This window comes from Mobula hypostoma, chromosome 1 (genome assembly GCF_963921235.1).
Source record: "Mobula hypostoma chromosome 1, sMobHyp1.1, whole genome shotgun sequence".
Classification (NCBI taxonomy): Eukaryota; Metazoa; Chordata; class Chondrichthyes; order Myliobatiformes; family Myliobatidae; genus Mobula; species Mobula hypostoma.
The window spans coordinates 33,835,737-33,854,653 of record NC_086097.1 but is presented as its reverse complement, the minus strand read 5'-3'; the positions used below and the strand labels follow the sequence as shown (position 1 = coordinate 33,854,653).

The 18,917-nt window shown below is 42.0% G+C and overlaps 1 protein-coding gene and 1 long non-coding RNA gene across 2 annotated transcripts in view; one reads left to right on the top strand and one right to left on the bottom strand.

The window, feature by feature from the left end:
* The window catches only part of rin3 (Ras and Rab interactor 3), a 117,104-nt gene that overhangs the window by 40,483 nt on the left and 57,704 nt on the right, over positions 1 to 18,917 (top strand). The window contains exon 4 of the mRNA XM_063046144.1: positions 14,606 to 14,678. Coding sequence (XP_062902214.1) covers positions 14,606 to 14,678 — 73 coding nt within the window. The remainder of the gene's footprint in view (positions 1 to 14,605; positions 14,679 to 18,917) is intronic.
* LOC134345459 (uncharacterized) overlaps positions 1 to 18,917 on the bottom strand; it is a 30,266-nt gene that overhangs the window by 5,480 nt on the left and 5,869 nt on the right. The window lies entirely within an intron of this gene.

Sequence of the window (18,917 nt, the reverse complement as noted above, 5' to 3'; positions counted from 1 at the left end):
GAGCCACACCGCCCAGCTATCCCCCAATTTAACCCTCACCTAATCACAGGACAACTTGCACGATCAATTCACTTACCAACCAGTTTGTCTTTGGAATGTGGGAGGGAACGGGAGCATCCAGAGGAAATCCATGCAGTCATGGGGAGAACATACAAACTGCTTACAGCAGCAGGAATTGAACCTGGGCTGCTGGTATGGTAAAGTGTAACCACTACACTACTGTGCCACACAATGCTATCCATTTCTCACTACATACCCATTTACATTTTACAACTGTGGGGTTTGCAAAACTTTTGGAAGAACCCATCAAAGTTTATATTGTTAATTTTTCCAAATCTGCTTCTACCTTCCAATTATACGTACTGTGCAAAAGTCTTAGGCACATATATATAGCTAAGGTGCCCATGACTTTTGCATAGTACTGCAGTAATTTTATGTATTCCATTGTACTGCTGCTGCAAAGAAAAGCAAATCTTATGACAAATGTGAGTGAAGATAAACCTGATTCTGATATAGGTCTCTCTTGTGGATTGAGAATGGGAAGGGGGCAGGGAGAGGGGAATCATGGTTTGGAAAGGGAGAAGGGAGAGGGGAAGGAGTGGGCAGCACCAGAGAGACATTCTGTAATGATCAATAAACCAATCATCTGGAATCAAATGACCTTACCTGGCGTCTCAGGTCTGGGTGTGTCTGCACCCGCACCACCCCCACCCCTGGGACTCGTTTTCTGCCACCTTTCCCACACCCTTCCCGTGACACTCCACCCTCCCATTCCCAACGTTCTTTGCTCCTGCCAGATTTACAAACTCTCTGTCCGCTCCACGTTGACAAATACAGTACTGTGCAAAAGTCATAGGCACCCTAGCAGTATATAACAAACACGAGAAAGTCTGCAGATGCTAGAAATCCAAGGCAACATGCACAAAACACTGGAGGAACTCAGCAGTTCAGGCGGCATCTATGAAAAAGCATAAAGCAGTTGATGTTTTAGGCTGAGACCCTTCTTTCAGACTGAAGCAGGGTCTCAGCCCAAAATGTCAACTGTTTACTCTTTTCCATAGATGCTGCGTGATCTGCTGATTTCCTCCAGTGTTTTGTGTGTGTTGCTCTATCTATATATGTGTGCCTATGATTTTTGCACAGCACTGTATTTAATTTAAAAGGTTTGACAGCACAAGCAAGTAACAGCCATAGAGAAATAGGCAATGTGTAGAATTTCTATGCATGCCAACGTAGCAAGACCTCTGAGCTCAAATGAACTGCTGGTCGAAACAGAACCGAACTCCAGTTCATTCTTCCTAGTCTTGTTCCACTTCTGTGTATGTGCTAGTACTCATAGTGAAGTTTACAACCCCAGCAAAACTTAAAGGAATATTCATTAATAATCCTTTGGTTTTGGATTTATGTCAGTTGTTTCTTGTCCAAATCAAAAGAGGTCTGCCACATGTAGCTTGTCACTTTGCACCAGCGTTACTAATTACAACACCAGGTTAGCTGACCCTGCCAAGTTAACTGCATGTGTTTAAACACAAATGGAGACGCTGGGGTACTTCCAGTTGATTCAGGAAAAGCAATCCAGGCATAATTCAACTTATGTAAATTGGAATTGTCAGCTAGTTGGTCTTGTTTCTGTAATTGCAAAAGGAAAAAAAAAGAATGAAATTTAAAAGAAAAGACGCAGTTACTTCCTTAAAATTTTAAATTGGTTCTTAGTCTGACGTTCAGTGACCGCTGCTGAGTTGCTGTGACAACAAAATGCGGATGTTCTAACTGTGTGAAAACCACAGTACTACCTAGCAATGAGACTTCAAGTTAATTTGATAAAGTGCCCACATAGCCATGTTTCAGCGAGTTTCAGCCCATTTGAGGTTCCCTCTCGTACGTATTCTGTTGGTATTGCTAGGGTGTTTTATTTTTCCTTTCCATTCATTTATTGCTACATCTTTGGGAAATGGGCTTATGAGTGATGTGTCATTCCCAACCCATGTCAAAGGAGCAGCTACCACGTAGCATCCAGTAACCATTTGCCAACACTTAATGCTGACATGTGTTTATTACCATTTTAGCAAAAGTTGATTCTAAAGTGAGCCTCACTCAGAATCAAATAATTCACCTAATTCGGTAACAAGTGTTAGAAGAGCACAAAAATAGACTTTTCCATAACGTAACTCAGCTCCTGAAGTGATTCTCTACTACAGATTCTGGGAGGGGCCACTTCCGTTTAACATTGCCTAATTATAAATCCTGTGCAATATCGAATCTGGTTTACATATTGTTCAGGTGCATCCGATATATTAAACTTAATTTATTTCAATGTAAAAGCATTAATTGGTTGATCATCTAGAATCCAATTTTTAGGTGTTAACAGGTGTCCTATATTGTATATGGTAGCTGATACCCTATCCATCTGGATACAACCATTGTTGGTAGAATCTCAGATGGTGATGAGAGGGCGTATAGGAGTGAGATATGCCAACTAGTGGAGTGGTGCCACAGCAACAACCTGGCACTCAATGTCAGTAAGACGAAAGCTGATTGTGGACTTCAGGAAGGGTAAGACGAAGGAACACATACCAATCCTCATAGGGGGATCAGAAGTGAAGAGAGTGAGCAGTTTCAAGTTCCTGGGTGTCAAGATTTCTGAGGATCTAACCTGGTCCCAACATATTGATGCAGTTAGAGAGAAGGCAAGACAGCGGCTATACTTTATTAGGAGTCTGAAGAGAGTTGTTATGTCAACAAATACACTCAAAAACTTCTATATTTGTACCAGAGAGAGCATTCTGACAGGCTACATCACTGTAATGTATGGTGGGGTGGGGGGGGGGAGTTGCTGCACAGGACCAAAAGAAGCTGCAGAGAGTTGTAAATTTAGTCAGCTCTATCTTGGTTACTAGACTACAAAGTACCCAGGCCACTTCAAGGAGCAGTGTCTCAGAAAGGCAGCGATCTCCATCACTCAGGGCATGCCCTATTCTCACTGTTACCATCAGGTGGGAGGTACAGAAGCCTGAAGGCACACACTCAACGATTCAGGAACAGCTTCTTCACCTCTGCCATCCGATTCCTAAATGGACATCGAACCCTTGGACACTACCTCACTTTTTTAAAAATATATTCAATATATATATACTGTATAGATTTATTTATTTATTTATTTTCTTCTATATTATGTCTTGCATTGAACTGCTGCTACCAAGAAAACAAATTTCACGCCACATGCCGATGATAATAAACCTGATTCTGATTCTGATTCTGAAATTAGTTCCCCATCATGATGTGTCATACTCTGTCTGAGAGTATATATCAGATATTTAAAGTATGCACAAATATTCAGCACAAGAATAAGGAAGTGCTGCCTGGAAGAGGTACAGAAACTTCAACCAGGGTGCTATATCCAAAGTACTATATAAATGTAGATCACCATTTCAAAATATCATTGGGTAATAGTTAACATGCCATCAGTATCATGAAAATAAGTTACAAGATCATTTTCACATGCAGCTGTGGGAGATTACAGATCGGTTGCAAGCTTTCTACTTTGTATCAGTGATTGCATCTGAGATGCAATTAGTTTGTAGGAAAGCACAATTTACGAGGCTGCTATGTGAGTAACTATCTACCTCTGCCTTCAAAATATTCCAAGACTCTGCTTCCCTTTGAGGAAGAAAATTCCCAAAGATTTGTGTAAGAAAAACGTTTCACCTCATCCCTGCTAAAATAGGCAACCACTTAGTTTTAAACAGGGACCTGCAGTTCCAAAGTTTCCTGAAGGAGGAAGTTTTCTCATGATTCCAAGCCTGCTGAGACCTCTCAGGGTCTTACATACTTCAGTCAAATCATCTCCCACATTCTTCTGAACTTCAGCAAGTACAGGCATCACAGAATATAGTGTTACAGTAGAGAGAAAGTGGAAGGTAGGCAGACTGGTTGATAAGGTACAGGTCTATAATGAGGCAGATTGGGAGGTCTAGAGTACACTTTATCATAGACGATACCATTCAGTATTGTTAACACAGTGGGGTAGAAGTTGTCCTTGAGCATGGTGGTACATGCTGTCAGGGTTTTGTGATCTTCTGCCTACTGGGAGGAGGGAGAAGTGAGAATGTCCAGTGTGGGAGGGGCCCTTGATGACGTTGACTGCTTTACTGACGCTGTGAGAAATATAGACAGAGTACAATTGCAAGGCATGCGTTAAGGACATACTGAGCCTCTCATCATTTAGATATGACTGTTTTTTTTTTATTCTTCTCCCAAAATGAACTCTGTTCCCACATTGTGTTCCATTTGCTGCATTATTGCGCACTCACTTAGCTTATCTACATCCATTTATAGCCTCTTCATATCCTCTTTACAACTTTCTATATTATCTATTGTTAGATCATCAGCATATTTAGCAGCCATACTGCACTTAATTATATAAATTGCAAATGGTTGAGACCCCAATACTGATCACTGTGGCATACCATTCATTGTATCTGAACTTCCAGATAAAGAGCCATTCTTGTCTGTTCTATTTCCTGTTAGTCAACCAATCTTCTATCTGTACACCTTGTTACCACCTACATCAAGAGCTTTAATTTTTGCAATTAATTCTGAAATCTTATCATATCCAATGCTGACTTAACAGTTGTTGTTTTTTCAGCAAGGAAGATTGATTTATGTCCACAGCAGCCTTTTAAGAGATTTAGAGCATCCACAGATCTTGGTAGGATAATTAGTGCGTTGTGATATTAGAAGTGAATGGTGAAGGAGCAAGGAATGAAGAAGCAGACGGGAAAGCTGTGACTGGGTGGCACGTTAGCGTAGTGGTTAGAGCAATCACATAGAGCGCCAGCGATCACCGATCAGGGTTCGATTCCTGCCACTGACTGTTAGGAGTTTGCATGTTTTCTCTGTGACCAGGTGGGTTTCCTCCTGGTGCTCCAGTTTCTTCCTAAATTCCAAAGACGAGTGCCTAGGGTCAGTGAGTTGTCGGCATGCTGTGTTGGTGCTGGAAGCGTAGCGACACTTGTGGGCTGCCCCCAGCACATCCTCGGACTGTGTCGGTCGTTGATGCAAAATGATGCATTTCACTGTGTTTCGACATGCATGTGACAAATAAAGCTAATCTTTAAGATGCAATAAAGGGTCACCAACAGGAGGCGACTGAAAGGAGGTGATGAGTGAGTGCTTTTTCATTCCCATGTGAGACGGGGTACAGCCGGCAAGACATGTACTCATCATCATCATCATCATCATGTGCCATACTCTGCCAGAGCCTCGGTGACCACTTTCTTCCACTGCCATCTGTCGGCAGTCAAACCGCTTGCATCTCTGGCGGTGAGGCTGGTCCGCTTCTTGATGTTGTCCTCTGTCTGCCTTGGGAGCGGCTTCTTTCTACTCTGCCTTCAAGCACAGTGCGTTCCAGTGTGTCATCAGTTCTTGAGATGTGTCCAAAATAACGAAGTTTCCTTTGGGTAACGGTTTCCAGAAGTATTGGTTTCGTGCCAGTCTTTTCTAGGTTGAAATTGTTGGATCTCCTTTCAATGTATGATACCCTGAGGATCCGTCTGTACGTCCATATCTCAAATGCTGTCAACTTCTTTTCATCAGCTGCTTTGAGGGTCCATGTTTCACAGCCATATAGGGTTACTGGCCAGACGGGACTCTTGAGGAGGCGTATCTTGGGGTCTGTGCTCACAGATCTATCTTTCCAGACGTTCCAGAGTTTGGTAGTTCCTGTGCATGCCATTGCTAGCCTTCGCCTTATTTCCTCGCTGCATTTGTTTGTGTCATTTAGTTCTGCACCAAGGTAAATAAAGGAGGAAACTTGTTCGATCTTGTCATTTCCAATGTAGATATCAGCTTGAGTTGCAGTTCTGCTTATCACCATAACTTTGGTCTTTTTGCCATTTATCAGCAATCCAAATTCAGCAGAGACTTTTGCAATATTATTGAGTAGTGCTTGTAGGTCTTCTTCAGTTGTGGCTAGCAGGGCTGTGTCATCTGAGTATCTCAAGTTACTGATGGTTCTTCCTCCTATTTTAACACCAGTGTTGTCTGGAGTTGCCAGTCTCATGATTACCTCAGTGTAGATGTTAAAAAGGCGTGGAGAAAGGATGCAGCCTTGGCGGACTCCTTTCCCATTGCAGAATGATTCAGTCTCGCCAGATGTGGTCCGAAGGCTGGAGGATTGCGTAGCATACAGTGTTTCCAGAAGAGCCACTAGGTGTGGTGCCACGCCCAGTTGAATCATTGTCATCCACAGTTTGGTGTATTGGACACAGTCAAACGCCTTTGAGTGGTCTATGAAGCAGATGTACAGCGGGGTATTGACCTCTCTCATTTTCTCCATTATTAGGCGCATGTTGAAGAGCTGGTCCCTGGTGCCTCGACCACTCCTGAAGCCAGCCTATTCAAGTGCAATTTCTCTATCTACATCATTCTTTAGTTTCTCAGAGATGATTATGAGTAGAACCTTGCTGGCGTGTGATATCAATGCAATTGTTCTGCAATTACTGCACTGCATCCATCCTTAAATGTGCTTGAGAAATTGATAGTGTGCTGACTTCTTGAACCACTGAAGTCCAAATGAAGGTGTTCCCACCGTGCTGTTGGTGAGGAGTTCCAAGATCTCAGACCTAGTGACCACAAGTTAATGGTACTGTATTACATTTCCAAAGTTATGATGACATGGTTTTGGGCATGTAACATGTTCTCTTGTAGGGATGTTCACTTCTCCTGCTGATCTTGTCATTCTTGGTGATGGAGGTCTTGGATGTGCAAGCCCCTAATAAAGATGCTTTGTCAAGTTACTGAAGGGAGTGCAGTGTTATACAGAACACACTGGAGCCACAGTGCACTGGCAATAGAGAAAGTGAATGCTGAGGGTACTGAAAGAGCACCAATCTGGATGGCTGCTTTTTTAAAACTGAAAGTAACGGAGGAGTGAGCAGAGGGCAGAAGCAGTAATGTTCTTGGTGAGGCTAATGAACATATTTTAGAGCAGCTATGTTCTTAGAGACAGGTTCCTGGAGTTCACTTGCATGGTCAATTCCTCACAAAGATGATAGAGTTCTGCACACTGCCTAAACCCTAGCATAACATCAGTAAACTTGGGGGCACCATGCATGGGTCTTTCGGGAACATCCCTACTTCCAAATCTATCCTCCCTCCTGCACCATGACTGCAGCGATCCTTTCAGTGACGTCATTTCCAGCCTAGTAATTTCTACAGCCAGCTTGACCACAGGATACAGCTTCTTGCAGTGACGTGCACAGTGCTGTCTGTTGAGAAAAGATCAGGAAATAGACAATGCAATGTTGGTGTGGTCAGTGTTTGTTAGAAAAAAATTATCTCCCTCTGTATGGTTCTTGATTGTGACACAGATAGCTCCTAGCTGGCGAACGTTGCAGGTTATTGGTCATGACAATTGCACCAATTTCTGTCAAAGGGAAGTCATGGCTATGCACATGCATTGTTGACATCACTGAGTGCACTGGCAATGATGTGGAAAAAATACTTACTCTAAGGCACAGGTTCCCAACCTGGGGTCTAGGGACCCCTCAGTTAATGGTATAGAAATGTTGGGAAACCCTGCGTTAAGGGGATTACAATTGGAAGAACTGGGCTACTTTCTGAATGGCCAAGTCTTCTACCAGAGATGGAACTAAACACGTCAGCAATTGCTCAGAGTGATATCTATGCATGATAGATGGATCAGAAAAATAGTTCACCCTTTCTCCATTTTAAACTGCACTCACCAATCTCACACAATAAAACTAGAACTATCGAATTTCTAAGTCTATGAAATCAAAAATATTCATCTTGAAAGTTGCTGTGACTTGCACATAGAATGTAAGGTTTCCCAACAGTAATATACAGTATGAGGCAAAAAATAATTAAGTACATTTGAAAACTGTTGCTGCTTGCAAAGGGGAGGCTTTAAATGTTCCAAATGAGATTTGTGATTCCATTGAGATAGTGAATGATGGAACAAAAAAAAGTCATCCAAATAATTGGATTTCCAGACAAGTAACCAATCTACAGAATGGATTGGAAGCAAGAGTTTAAACTACATATTGAACTGGCCTGTGGCGCATAAACCAGAGCAGACATACAGTAAATAAAGACGCTTGCGTATCTCATTGACCACAAAGGGAGAGGATTGTACAAAAACATAAAGCTTTCAAAAGAAACTCTAGAGATTGAATTTTATTACAAGCACATTGCTAACCACCTAGATATAATACAGTTCCTCAACACTAGTTCTTTGCACACACTAACAAATATATGTTAATTCTCTATGCTTTGCTGCAAGGTATGTACAGTGATGACTATAGCAAAGATTAGTGGGAAGTTAGAGGATTGGGATGTTTTTAAAAACCAATATAAGGCAACTAAATAAGTCATTAAGAAGGCAAACAATGGAATACGTAAGTAAGCTAGCCAATAATATTAAAAAGGATACCAAAAGTTTCTTCAGATATGTAAAGTGTAAAAAAGAGGTGAGAGTGGATATCAGATCACTGGAAACTATGCTGGGGGACAAAGAAATAGCGGATGAACTGAATAAGTATTTTGCATCAGTCTTCACTGTGGAAGACACTAGCAGTATGGTGGGAGTTCCAGGTGTCAGGGGGCATGAAGTGTGTGAAGATTCCATAACTAGAGAGAAAGTTCTTGGGAAACTGAAAGATCTGAAGGTAAATAAGCCACCAGGACCAGATGGTGTACACCCCAGGGTTCAGAAAGAGGTGGCTGAAGAGATTGTGGAGGCATTAGTAATGATCTTTCAAGAATCACTAGATTCTGGAATGGCTCCAGAAGACTGGAAAATTACAAATGTCACTCCACTCTTCAAAGAAAGGAGAGAGGAAGAAGAAAGGAAATTATAGGCCAGTTAGTCTGACATCAGTGGTTGGGAAGATGTGGGAGTTGATTGTCTCAGGGTATTCAGAGGCCCATGATAAACTAGGCCATAGTCAGCATGGTTTCTCAAGGGAAAATCTTGCCTGATAAGTCTGTTGGAATTCTTTGAAGAAATAACAAGCAGGTTAGTCAAAGGAGAATCAGTTGATGTTGTTTTCTTGAAATTTCAGAAGGCCTTTGACAAGGTGCCACACATGAAGCTAATTAACAAACTATGAGCCCATGGTATTACAGGAAGGATTCTAGCATGGATAAAGCAGTGGCTGACTGGCTGGAGGCAAAGAGCGGGAATAAAGGGAGCCTTTACTGGCTGGCTGCCAGTGACTAGCGGTTTTCCACAAGGGTCTGTGTTGGGACTGATTCTTTTTGCGTTATACGTCAGTGATTTGGATGACGGTATTGACGACTTTGTTGCAAAGTTTACAGATGATATGAATATAGATGGAGGACCAAGTAGTTTTGAGGAAGTAGAGAGGCTACAGAAGGAGTTAGACAGATTGGGAGAATGGGCAAAGAAATGGCAGATGGAATATAGTATTGGGAAGTATATGGTCATGTAATTGGGAGAAGAAATGAAAGGGTTGAACATTTTCTAAATGGAGAGAAAATAGAAAGAAACCGAGATGGAAAGTGTGTCCTTGTGCAGGATTTCCTACCATTTAATTTGCAAGTTGAGTCTGTGGTGAGGAAGGCAAATGCAATGTTAGAATTCATTTCAAGAGGATAGAATATAAAAACAAAGATGTGATGTTGAGACTTTGTAAAGCACTGGTGAGGCCTCACTTGGAATATTGTGAGCAGTTTTGGGTCCCTTATCTTAGAAAGGATGTGCTGAAACTGGAAAGAGTTCAAAGGAGGTTCACAATAATGATTCCAGGATTGAATGGCTTGTCATATGAAGAGCGTTTGATGACTCTGGACCTGCTTTCGCCAGAATTCAGAAGAATGAGGGGTGACTTCACTGAAGCCAATCAAATGGTGAAAGAGTGGATGTGGAGAGGATGTTTCCTATGGTGGGGGAGTCTAAGACCAGAGCGCACAGTCTCAGAACAGAGAGGCGTCCTTTAAAAGGAGATGCAAAGGAATTTCTTTAACCAGAGAGTGGCAAATCTGTAGAATTTGTTGCCGCAGGCAGCTTTGAAGGTCAAATCTTTATATGTATTTAAGGCAGAGGTTGATAGATTCTTGATTAAGTCAGGGCATGAAGGGATGTGGAAAGAAGTCAGCAGTTTGGGGCTAAGAGGAAAATTGAATCAGCCGTGAGCAGACCCAACGGGCCAAATGGCCTAATTCTGCTCATAGGTCTTAGGAGCTTATGGTCTTATGTTATGGTCTCGATTATTTGGATCGAGCACATTCAGACAGCAATTTGACAAGGTAATTTTTTGTACATCAATAGCACATCTCCCTGCCTGCACAGCATTGATGGTTTGATTTCGATCATTACATGTCACTCCAGAGTTCAGGTGAAATATTATTGCAGGCCCTTGTACTGATATCTTTGTGTTGGGTTTCTCTGATATATGTCCTTCTGCTGTGGTCCTGTTTTGAAATTGCTTGAAAAACAGTCACAGTGAATAATGCTGTTGTCTCAAAGAATCACAGTCTTAACATACAGACAGATAGCAGCATGTTAGATTCACAAAGGTTCATAGCACAGAAACAGGTTCCTTATCCCACCTCACCCTTACTGACAGAAATCCCTGTCTCAGCCAGTCTCTTTGCTTTGGGCCCACAGTCCTTTAAATCTTTCCTGTACCTCTCCAAAAGTCCTTTAAATGCTGTAATTACAGTTGAAGTCAGAAGTTTACATACACCTTAGCCAAACACATTTAAACTCAGTTTTTCACAATTCCTGACAGTTAATCCTAGAAAACATTCCCTGTTTTACGTCAGTTAGGATCACTACTTTATTTTAAGAATGTGAAATGTCAGAATAATAGTGGAGAGAATGATTTATTTCAGCTTTTATTTCTTTCATCACTTTCCCAGTGGGTCAGAAGTTTACATACACTTTGTTAGTATTTGGTAGCATTGCCTTTAAATTGTTTAATTTGGGTCAAACATTTTGTGTAGCCTTCCACAAGCTTCTCACGGTAAGTTGCTGGAATTTTGTTCCATTCTTCCAGACAGAACTGGTGTAACTGAACAACAGGAATTCTACAGATGCTGGAAATTGAGGCAACACACATCAAGTTTGCTGGTAAACGCAGCAGGCCAGGCAGCATCTCTAGGAGGAGGTACAGTCGACGTTTCAGGCCGAGACCCTTCCCGAGATCCTGATGAAGGGTCTCGGCCTGAAACGTCGACTGTACCTCCTCCTAGAGATGCTGCCTGGCCTGCTGCATTCACCAGCAATTTTAATGTCTGGTGTAGCTGAGTCAGGTTTGTAGGCCTCCTTGCTCGCACACGCTTTTTCAGTTCTGCCACAAATTTTCTATCAGATTGAGGGCAGAAAATTATATCAAGTCTGGTTCATCCTTGGAAGCAATTTCCAAATGCCTGAAGGTACCATGTTCATCTGTACAAACAATAGTACACAAGTATAAACAGCATTGGACCACACAGCCGTCATACCGCATTCTGTCTCCTAGAGATGAACGTACTTTGGCGCGAAAAGTGCAAATCAATCCCAGAACAACAGCAAAGGACCTTGTGAAGATGCTGGAGGAAACAGATAGACAAGTATCTATATCCACAGTAAAATAAGTCCCATATTGACATAACCTGAAAGGCTGCTCAGCAAGGAAGAAGCCACTGCTTCAAAACCACCATAAAAAAGCCAGACTACAGTTTGCAAGTGCACATGGGGACAAAGACATTACTTTTTGCAGAAACATCCTCTGGTCTGATGAAACAAAAATTGAACTGTTTGGCCATAATGACCATCGTTATGTTTGGAGGAAAAAGGCTGAGGCTTGCAAGCCGAAGAACACCATCCCAACCATGAATCATGGGGGTGGCAGCATCATGTTGTGGGGGTGCTTTGCTGCAGAAGGGACTGGTGCACTTCACAAAATAGATGGCATCATGAGGAAGGAAAATTATGTGGATATATTGAAGCAACATCTCAAGAAATCAGACAGGAAATTAAAGCTCGGTTGCAAATGGATCTTCCAAATGGACAATGACCCCAAGCATACCTCCAAAGTTGTGGCAAAATTGCTTAAGGACAACAAAGTCAAGGTATTGGAGTGGCCATCACACAGCCCTGACCTCAATCCGATAGAAAATCTGTGGGTGAAAAAGCATGTGCGAGCAAGGAGGCCTACAAACCTGACTCAGTTACACCAGTTCTGTCTGGAGGAATGGAACAAAATTCCAGCAACTTACTGTGAGAAGCTTGTGGAAGGCCGCCTAAAACGCTTAACCCAAGTTAAACAATTTAAAGGCAATGCTACCAAATACTAACAAAGTGTATGTAAACTTCTGACCCACTGGGAAAGAGATGAAAGAAATAAAAGCTGAAATAAATCATTCTCTCTGCTATTATTCTGACATTTCACAATACAGTAGTGATCCTAACTGACCTAAAACAGAGAATGTTTTCTAGGATTAATTGTCAGGAATTGTGAAAAACTGAGTTTAAATGTATTTGGCTAAGGTGTATGTAAACTTCTGACTTCAACTGCATGTCTTCCTCAACCAACTCCTCTGGCAGTTCATTCTATAAACACACCACCCTTTGTCTGAAGACTTGCCCCTTGGGTTGTCCTTAAATCACACTCCTCTCACATCAAGCTTATGGCCTCTATTTTTAGACCCTACCCTGTGAAAAAGCTAGTGGCTATCTACCCGATCTACGCCACTCATAACTTTATAAGCCTCTTGAAAGTTACCCCTCAGCCTCCTTTGAGAGAAGTCCCAATTCTACACTTAAAGATACAAACGTTGAAAGATCATAGAGCTACAGTGACTATGTATTGGCACAGAGACATTATTGTTCTGAACAACGGATACCCCTTCTTAACAACAACACCTCATTATGAGGCAAAATATAATTGGAAATCTGATGCTAAGAAAATTGATATACACACTGGGAAGCAGAAGATGACAGCAGAATAAGTAGGAGGACTAAAGTTCTATAAAGTAAGAGAGAATAAGAGCTGAGATGCATTACTAACAGACAGAAAAGAACTATTGAAAGAGCAAGTAAACTTCAGGAGGAAATCAGTGGGTCGGGCAACATTTGTTGGAGTGTAAAGGAATGTCAACTTTTGGAAATATTGCCACCAATGTTGTTGAACCTGCAGAGTTCCTCCATTCAATAGGGTTTGTCACTCCAGATTCCAGCACCTGCAGTGCCTCATGTCTTGAAGATGCTGCAGGAGCTGTCGTTGTGTTCAACAAGGAGAAAGCAAAGTGCACAATAAAATGGGAACAAAAAGAAAGCCAGAACTCAGAAAGTTTGTGAGATTCAAAACAGTGAAAGAGAAAGTCAGGTAAAAGAATAATAAAGGCAGAACTTTAAGAATGCCCCATTTTGAAACCAGACCATAACAGAATTTTAAAAAAACAGGACAGAAACATCTATTCAATAAAAAGTATCGGATTACATTTTGTTACAATTCTCTTCATACTGAGGATGCCGAATATGTGTAAATATAAAATAATTGTTTCCTGATTATATCATTCTTTTCAAGCTTTCTTAATAAAGGCAGTGTGAAAGAAACAACAGACCTAGAGGATTGCTCAAGGTTGTGGTTGAATATTGTCAGGAACAGTGTCACTGTAATGTGTTACCAATGTATATTTGTTGTTTACTTTAAAAGTTCAAAAGAAATTTTCAATATGATGGCATTTTGTACAGTAACTTCTCAAATTTCTTTTGCTAACCCTATTAGGCGTGGACTTTCATGGCAGACATGTTTTGTGGTATGTCTCATGTCAAATGACAGGAAAACAGATAGTTTATGAGATTAACATTTAGAACTGAATTTTAACAGGGTCAGTAACAGGAAGACTGGTTTGCACAAATGTTTATGTATGCATTTAAATTAAGGCATCTGGCCAAGACAATCATGTTTAAACCTCAAAAAAGAACCAAGGCAACTTTAACTCTGAGGCAGACCCATCGTAGCTCCTGCAAACCTGCAGATCATGATTTTAATCTGCTCTTTTGAGCAAGCAAGAGGTGTATCTGAAAGAGAACTGTGTGATACACCGCTGTAAATGTAACCCAACCCTAACTATTACAAAGACTGCAAGCCTCAGAAGTGAGTTGGATGGGCAACCAGCGAAGCAGGGTAAAGCAGCTGCAAAAGGGTAAACATTCCATTTTTTAATGTATGTTTTTAAACCAGGAATGAGTAAAAGTTGAAAGGTTTCTCAACCAAGACTCTACCTATAATCAATCCCTCATCGCCCCCCAACCCTCTACAATCAGCAGACTGCACATGTGTTCCCCAGCTGTAGCCTCCTGCTGAAAATCAGCGTACTATGGTTTCGAGCAGACAAGTGGATCAGGGCCTGATGGTAAAGCCTCAGAGTTAAAACTGCCCAGGTTTCACGCTGCTGTGCTGAGGACCGTGACCACCAACCACATTTCCTCGCTCCAGCCGTTCCAGCACCAAGATTAAACTGGAGTCATTGCATATAAAGTTCAGAAATTGTCTCACTTAATGATGGTCAATATTTTATGCCTGTGATACTAGTGACGACAACATCAATTTTGTTCAACTTTTCTCTGCAGTTATGTACTTGGACGGTTCCTTGTTGGTGTTTGAAGATATTTTCAAAATGGTAGCATTCTACTGTGTAAGCAGGTAGGTCAGTGCTTGACGTGCCTATTCAGCCCAGCTATCACATTGATATATGTACATTATCAGTATGTTCGGTGCTAGGACACAATAGTAATTTGTATGTATATACCATGCTTAATAAAATTTTCATTGCGATCAATTAACTTCCAATGTTCAAGAGTAGAATTCTCTTCTTCCTCTCTGTGCTGGCCTTACTCAACAGCATGGACAGCACTTGTCCAATGTGATCCTTTTGTAAATCGTTGCACGTGATTCCATTTGCACGCCACAGCTGTTAGGTATAGAAAGTGTGGAGATTGTATAACGATTTACACTACTCCCTGCAACTGCTCTCCCCAAAGCCACAGTAGAGTTGTGAACGCGGCCCAGTCCGTCACACCAGCAAGCCTGCCCTCCATAACCTATGCCAGTACATTCCACTTCCTCGCAAACGCGGACAGTGCAATCAACGACCCTCTCTCCCTCACCCCAGTCATTCTCTCTTGGGCATGAGAACACGTACCCCCATACTCAAGGCAGGTAGCTTCTAAGCTGTTGTTATCAGACTCCTGGACGGACCTCTCATATGTTCAAAGGTGAACTCTTGATCTTCCAGTCTACTCTATTGAGGTCCATGCACTGCAGTCTCTCTGTAATTGTAACATTATATTCTGCACGCTGTTTTACTTTTGTACTCCCTCAATGGAATGATGTGTCTGGATGAAAGCCAATGAAATATTTTCACGGCATTTTGGTACGTGTCAATAATAAACCAACACTCGTACCTATTCTGGTATGAGTATGCAATGAGATGCAAGAGGGGAAATACATCTCTGTTATGACTCTAGTGTAGAAAAGTGATTATTCTTGGCCTATAGATGAGTAATGAATGACTTATTTTAGATTCTACATCTCAGTATAATTGTACCTTTACCAGTTAAGGCTTACAAAGATTTACATCTTTCTTTAAGCATTATAACCCAAACAGGATGCGCTGTCTGCATATGATATCACCTTCAATATCTGTCTCATGTCTGTGGAATAACATTTGCCCTTGTAATGAGCTATGCATGATTTGATGCCTTCTACTGTGTTTCACTGAAGGACACGTTGAGCCCATTGAGCTTAAACTGTCCCACAGAGCAATCCCATTTCCCCATTAAATTTCCATATTCTCCACATATTCCCACAATTTTACCATCCCACCTCTTCTAGGGGAACCTTACAGGCGCTTCTTCCCTCCGCCAGCCTGAAGGTATCCTTGGGCAAGATATAGCATCTGCCCCACCCCACCTGATCAGGGTCACATGAAGATGATGGATGGTCATATCACAAGTCCTGGTTATGCGACCACTGTCTCCAGGCAGATAGTCTCTGAAGTGTATTGATAATGGCTGGGGTGTTGTAAAGACACTGCCCAGAAGAAGGCAGTGGCAAACCACTTCTGTCGAAAAATTTGCCAAGAACAAGAGAAGAAGATGGTGGCGCGACGTAGCGCGCAGCGGCCACTCCGGTGATGAATATCTGTTACCTGTCAAGTAGGGTGCCATGCACAATTCTGATTTGATGGAGACAGACGTGCGAGCATGGAGGAACATCTGGTGAAACTCCTGAAATGCCTGTTTCGCTGCCGCTGCTACTGTGTGATCTGAAATCTCCGGAGAGGAAGGGACCGAGTCCTCGGCTTTGCTTGTTCCTCGACGGCCGGGGTGGGGTCGAAGCGCTCGGCAGAGATGGTGCTCGGTGCTCGGTGTCAGAGGTCTGGTCGGAGGCTCGAAGTTTTCGGACAGACTCAGAGTCGGCTGTGGTTGGGTGCTTCCAGGACGCTGCATCGGCAAGTTTGCAGCGCTGGAGGTTCATAGCAGGGAGAGTTTCTCCCTTCTACCGAGGCATGAGATGATGGGGCAATCGGAACTTTGAAACTTTTTTTACCGTGCCCATGGTCTGCTCTTTATCAAATTACAGTATTGCTTTGCACTATTGTAACTATATGTTATAATTATGTGGTTTTTATCAGTTTAGTCTTGGTCTGTCCTGTGGTTCTGTGTTTCTGGAGGAACATTGTATCATTTCTTAATGCATGCATTTCTAAATGACAATAAACAAGGACTAAGTGTCCTCATAATCTAATCTAATCTAATCATGGTCAAGCCCATGATCGTCTATGTCATATGACATGGCACATAATGATGATCATGGTATCATGGCACAGATTGAGGAGTGAGGAGAAAGAGCTCAGAGGGGGAGGGATGGAAGATGGATAAGATTTTATTGAGCAGAGGAGGAAAGGTGAGAAAGGTGAGAATGGACATCTGCAGAAGGATGGAATAATAGGAAGTTACCAGAGATAGGCAAACTAATGTAAGGAAGGAGGAGAATATCAATTTGAAGAGAGGACAGAGAAAGATGAAAAGTATCAGCATGAAGTGAATGTATTGAGTAAAGAGACAGAAGATTAGATGCCTATACCATCACTGCTTCATAAATTCTGCCTGGTTCATATCCACATCATTCACTGTGGACACATTTCCAATTCCAGCCCTTCTTGGCTGAGTGTCTGGTAGATCTGTGGGCTGAAGCTGAGAGCATACCTCAAGGGATGAAAGAAAATCAAAGCAAAGCGTGTCTACTGCTGAGAAGCCTGGCAGCTTAATCAAGGAGAAACTAAAGAAAATGATTAATGGTTTTAAGTTTCTAAATTTCCAAGCGGGAATATAATTGATATAACTCCTGGAGAAAAAATGTGTCTTATTTTCCAGCTATCATTAAAATAACCATTTTGAAGTTCATTGTCACATTCTCATGACATCTTTCAAGATGAAGGGAGTTAATCAAATCATCTTTGACTAGAAACCCCAGGGAATGTCTGAGACTTCAGAGCTAATTACCTTTACTTAAGCACAGTGATCCTACAGGACAAGGGAGCTATTGCAAGAAACTATATGAACTATATGGAATCTGGATAATGAATAATTCATTCTCCAAAATATGCCAGACGTTGTAACATTTCACCCACGTGATCCACTGAATTAACAGAATGCTCTGCTTTTGTATCTGGTTGCGGCATTGAAGCCAATAATCCTCCCAAACCACTCTTGTGATTTTTATTTGGACCAGGGAGTTCACGTGTAAAGCAAATGGTCCAGAAAGAGATTTGCATCGCTCTTGGTTTTCACTCCCATTTGGTTTCATTCGCTGCCCTTGTACGGTTGGAGCAATGAATAGAAAACAACCAGTTGCTTTTGTAAAGGACTGCGAGTGTTAAAATCACAGTTCTACTCTCAACAACAGTTGATAAGTAACACCCTGGAGCCCGTTAGACAGAAGTGACATTGTCATCAATCTGGTCTCCTTTTTCCCGTCCTCCAGTGCAGTCCTTCAGTATGTGTAAATTTGCTCCGCATGTTTACCTTTATCTCCCAATAGTCAGACGATGGTTACACAATCATCACCTACATATGGGCTCTACAATCATAGAACATACAGAATGGAACTAGACTGTTGTTGCCGATGAACTGGACTCTGAAAGCTTGCACTCGTTCCTTATTCACACTTCATTTACTTATGCACAAGGAGAATAGCTTGGCTGCTGTCACCAAACTTTTCTGAAGTTTGAACAAAGGAATTCCAATTTTATACAGAAATTGATTAGTTGGATACAGATATTGACCAACTGGTAACCTCATGAATGTTCAAATTTCTTATTTGCATAATCAATCACCAATCACACTGCAATAATATAGGTATCAGTAGCCAATAGAATCTACACAGTAGATGCAGGGATGAGGTCCAGCACCTGGCCGTGTGGTGTGCCGTTAACAACCTGGCCCTTAACACCCAGAAGACCAAGGAGATTATTGTGGACTTCAGGCATGCTAGGAGCCACACTCATGTCCCCATCTACATCAACGGAGCTGTAGTGGAGCGTGTATCAAGCTTCACATTCCTTGGTGTCCACATTTCTGAGGATCTCACCCGGTCCCTGAACTCCTCAATCCTGATCGAAAAGGTGCAACAGTGCCTTTATTTCCTGTGGAGCATCAAGAAAGCTCACCTCTGTCCCAGGATATTGACGGACTTTTACCGCTGTACCATTGAGAGCATTCTCACCAACTACATCTCAGTGTGGTATGGCAATTATCCCGTATAGGACCGCAAAGCACTCCAGCGTGTGGTGAAAACTGCCCAGCGGATTATCGGCACCCAATTGCCCACCATTGAGAACATCTACCATAAACACTGCCTGGGCAGGGCGAAAGGCAT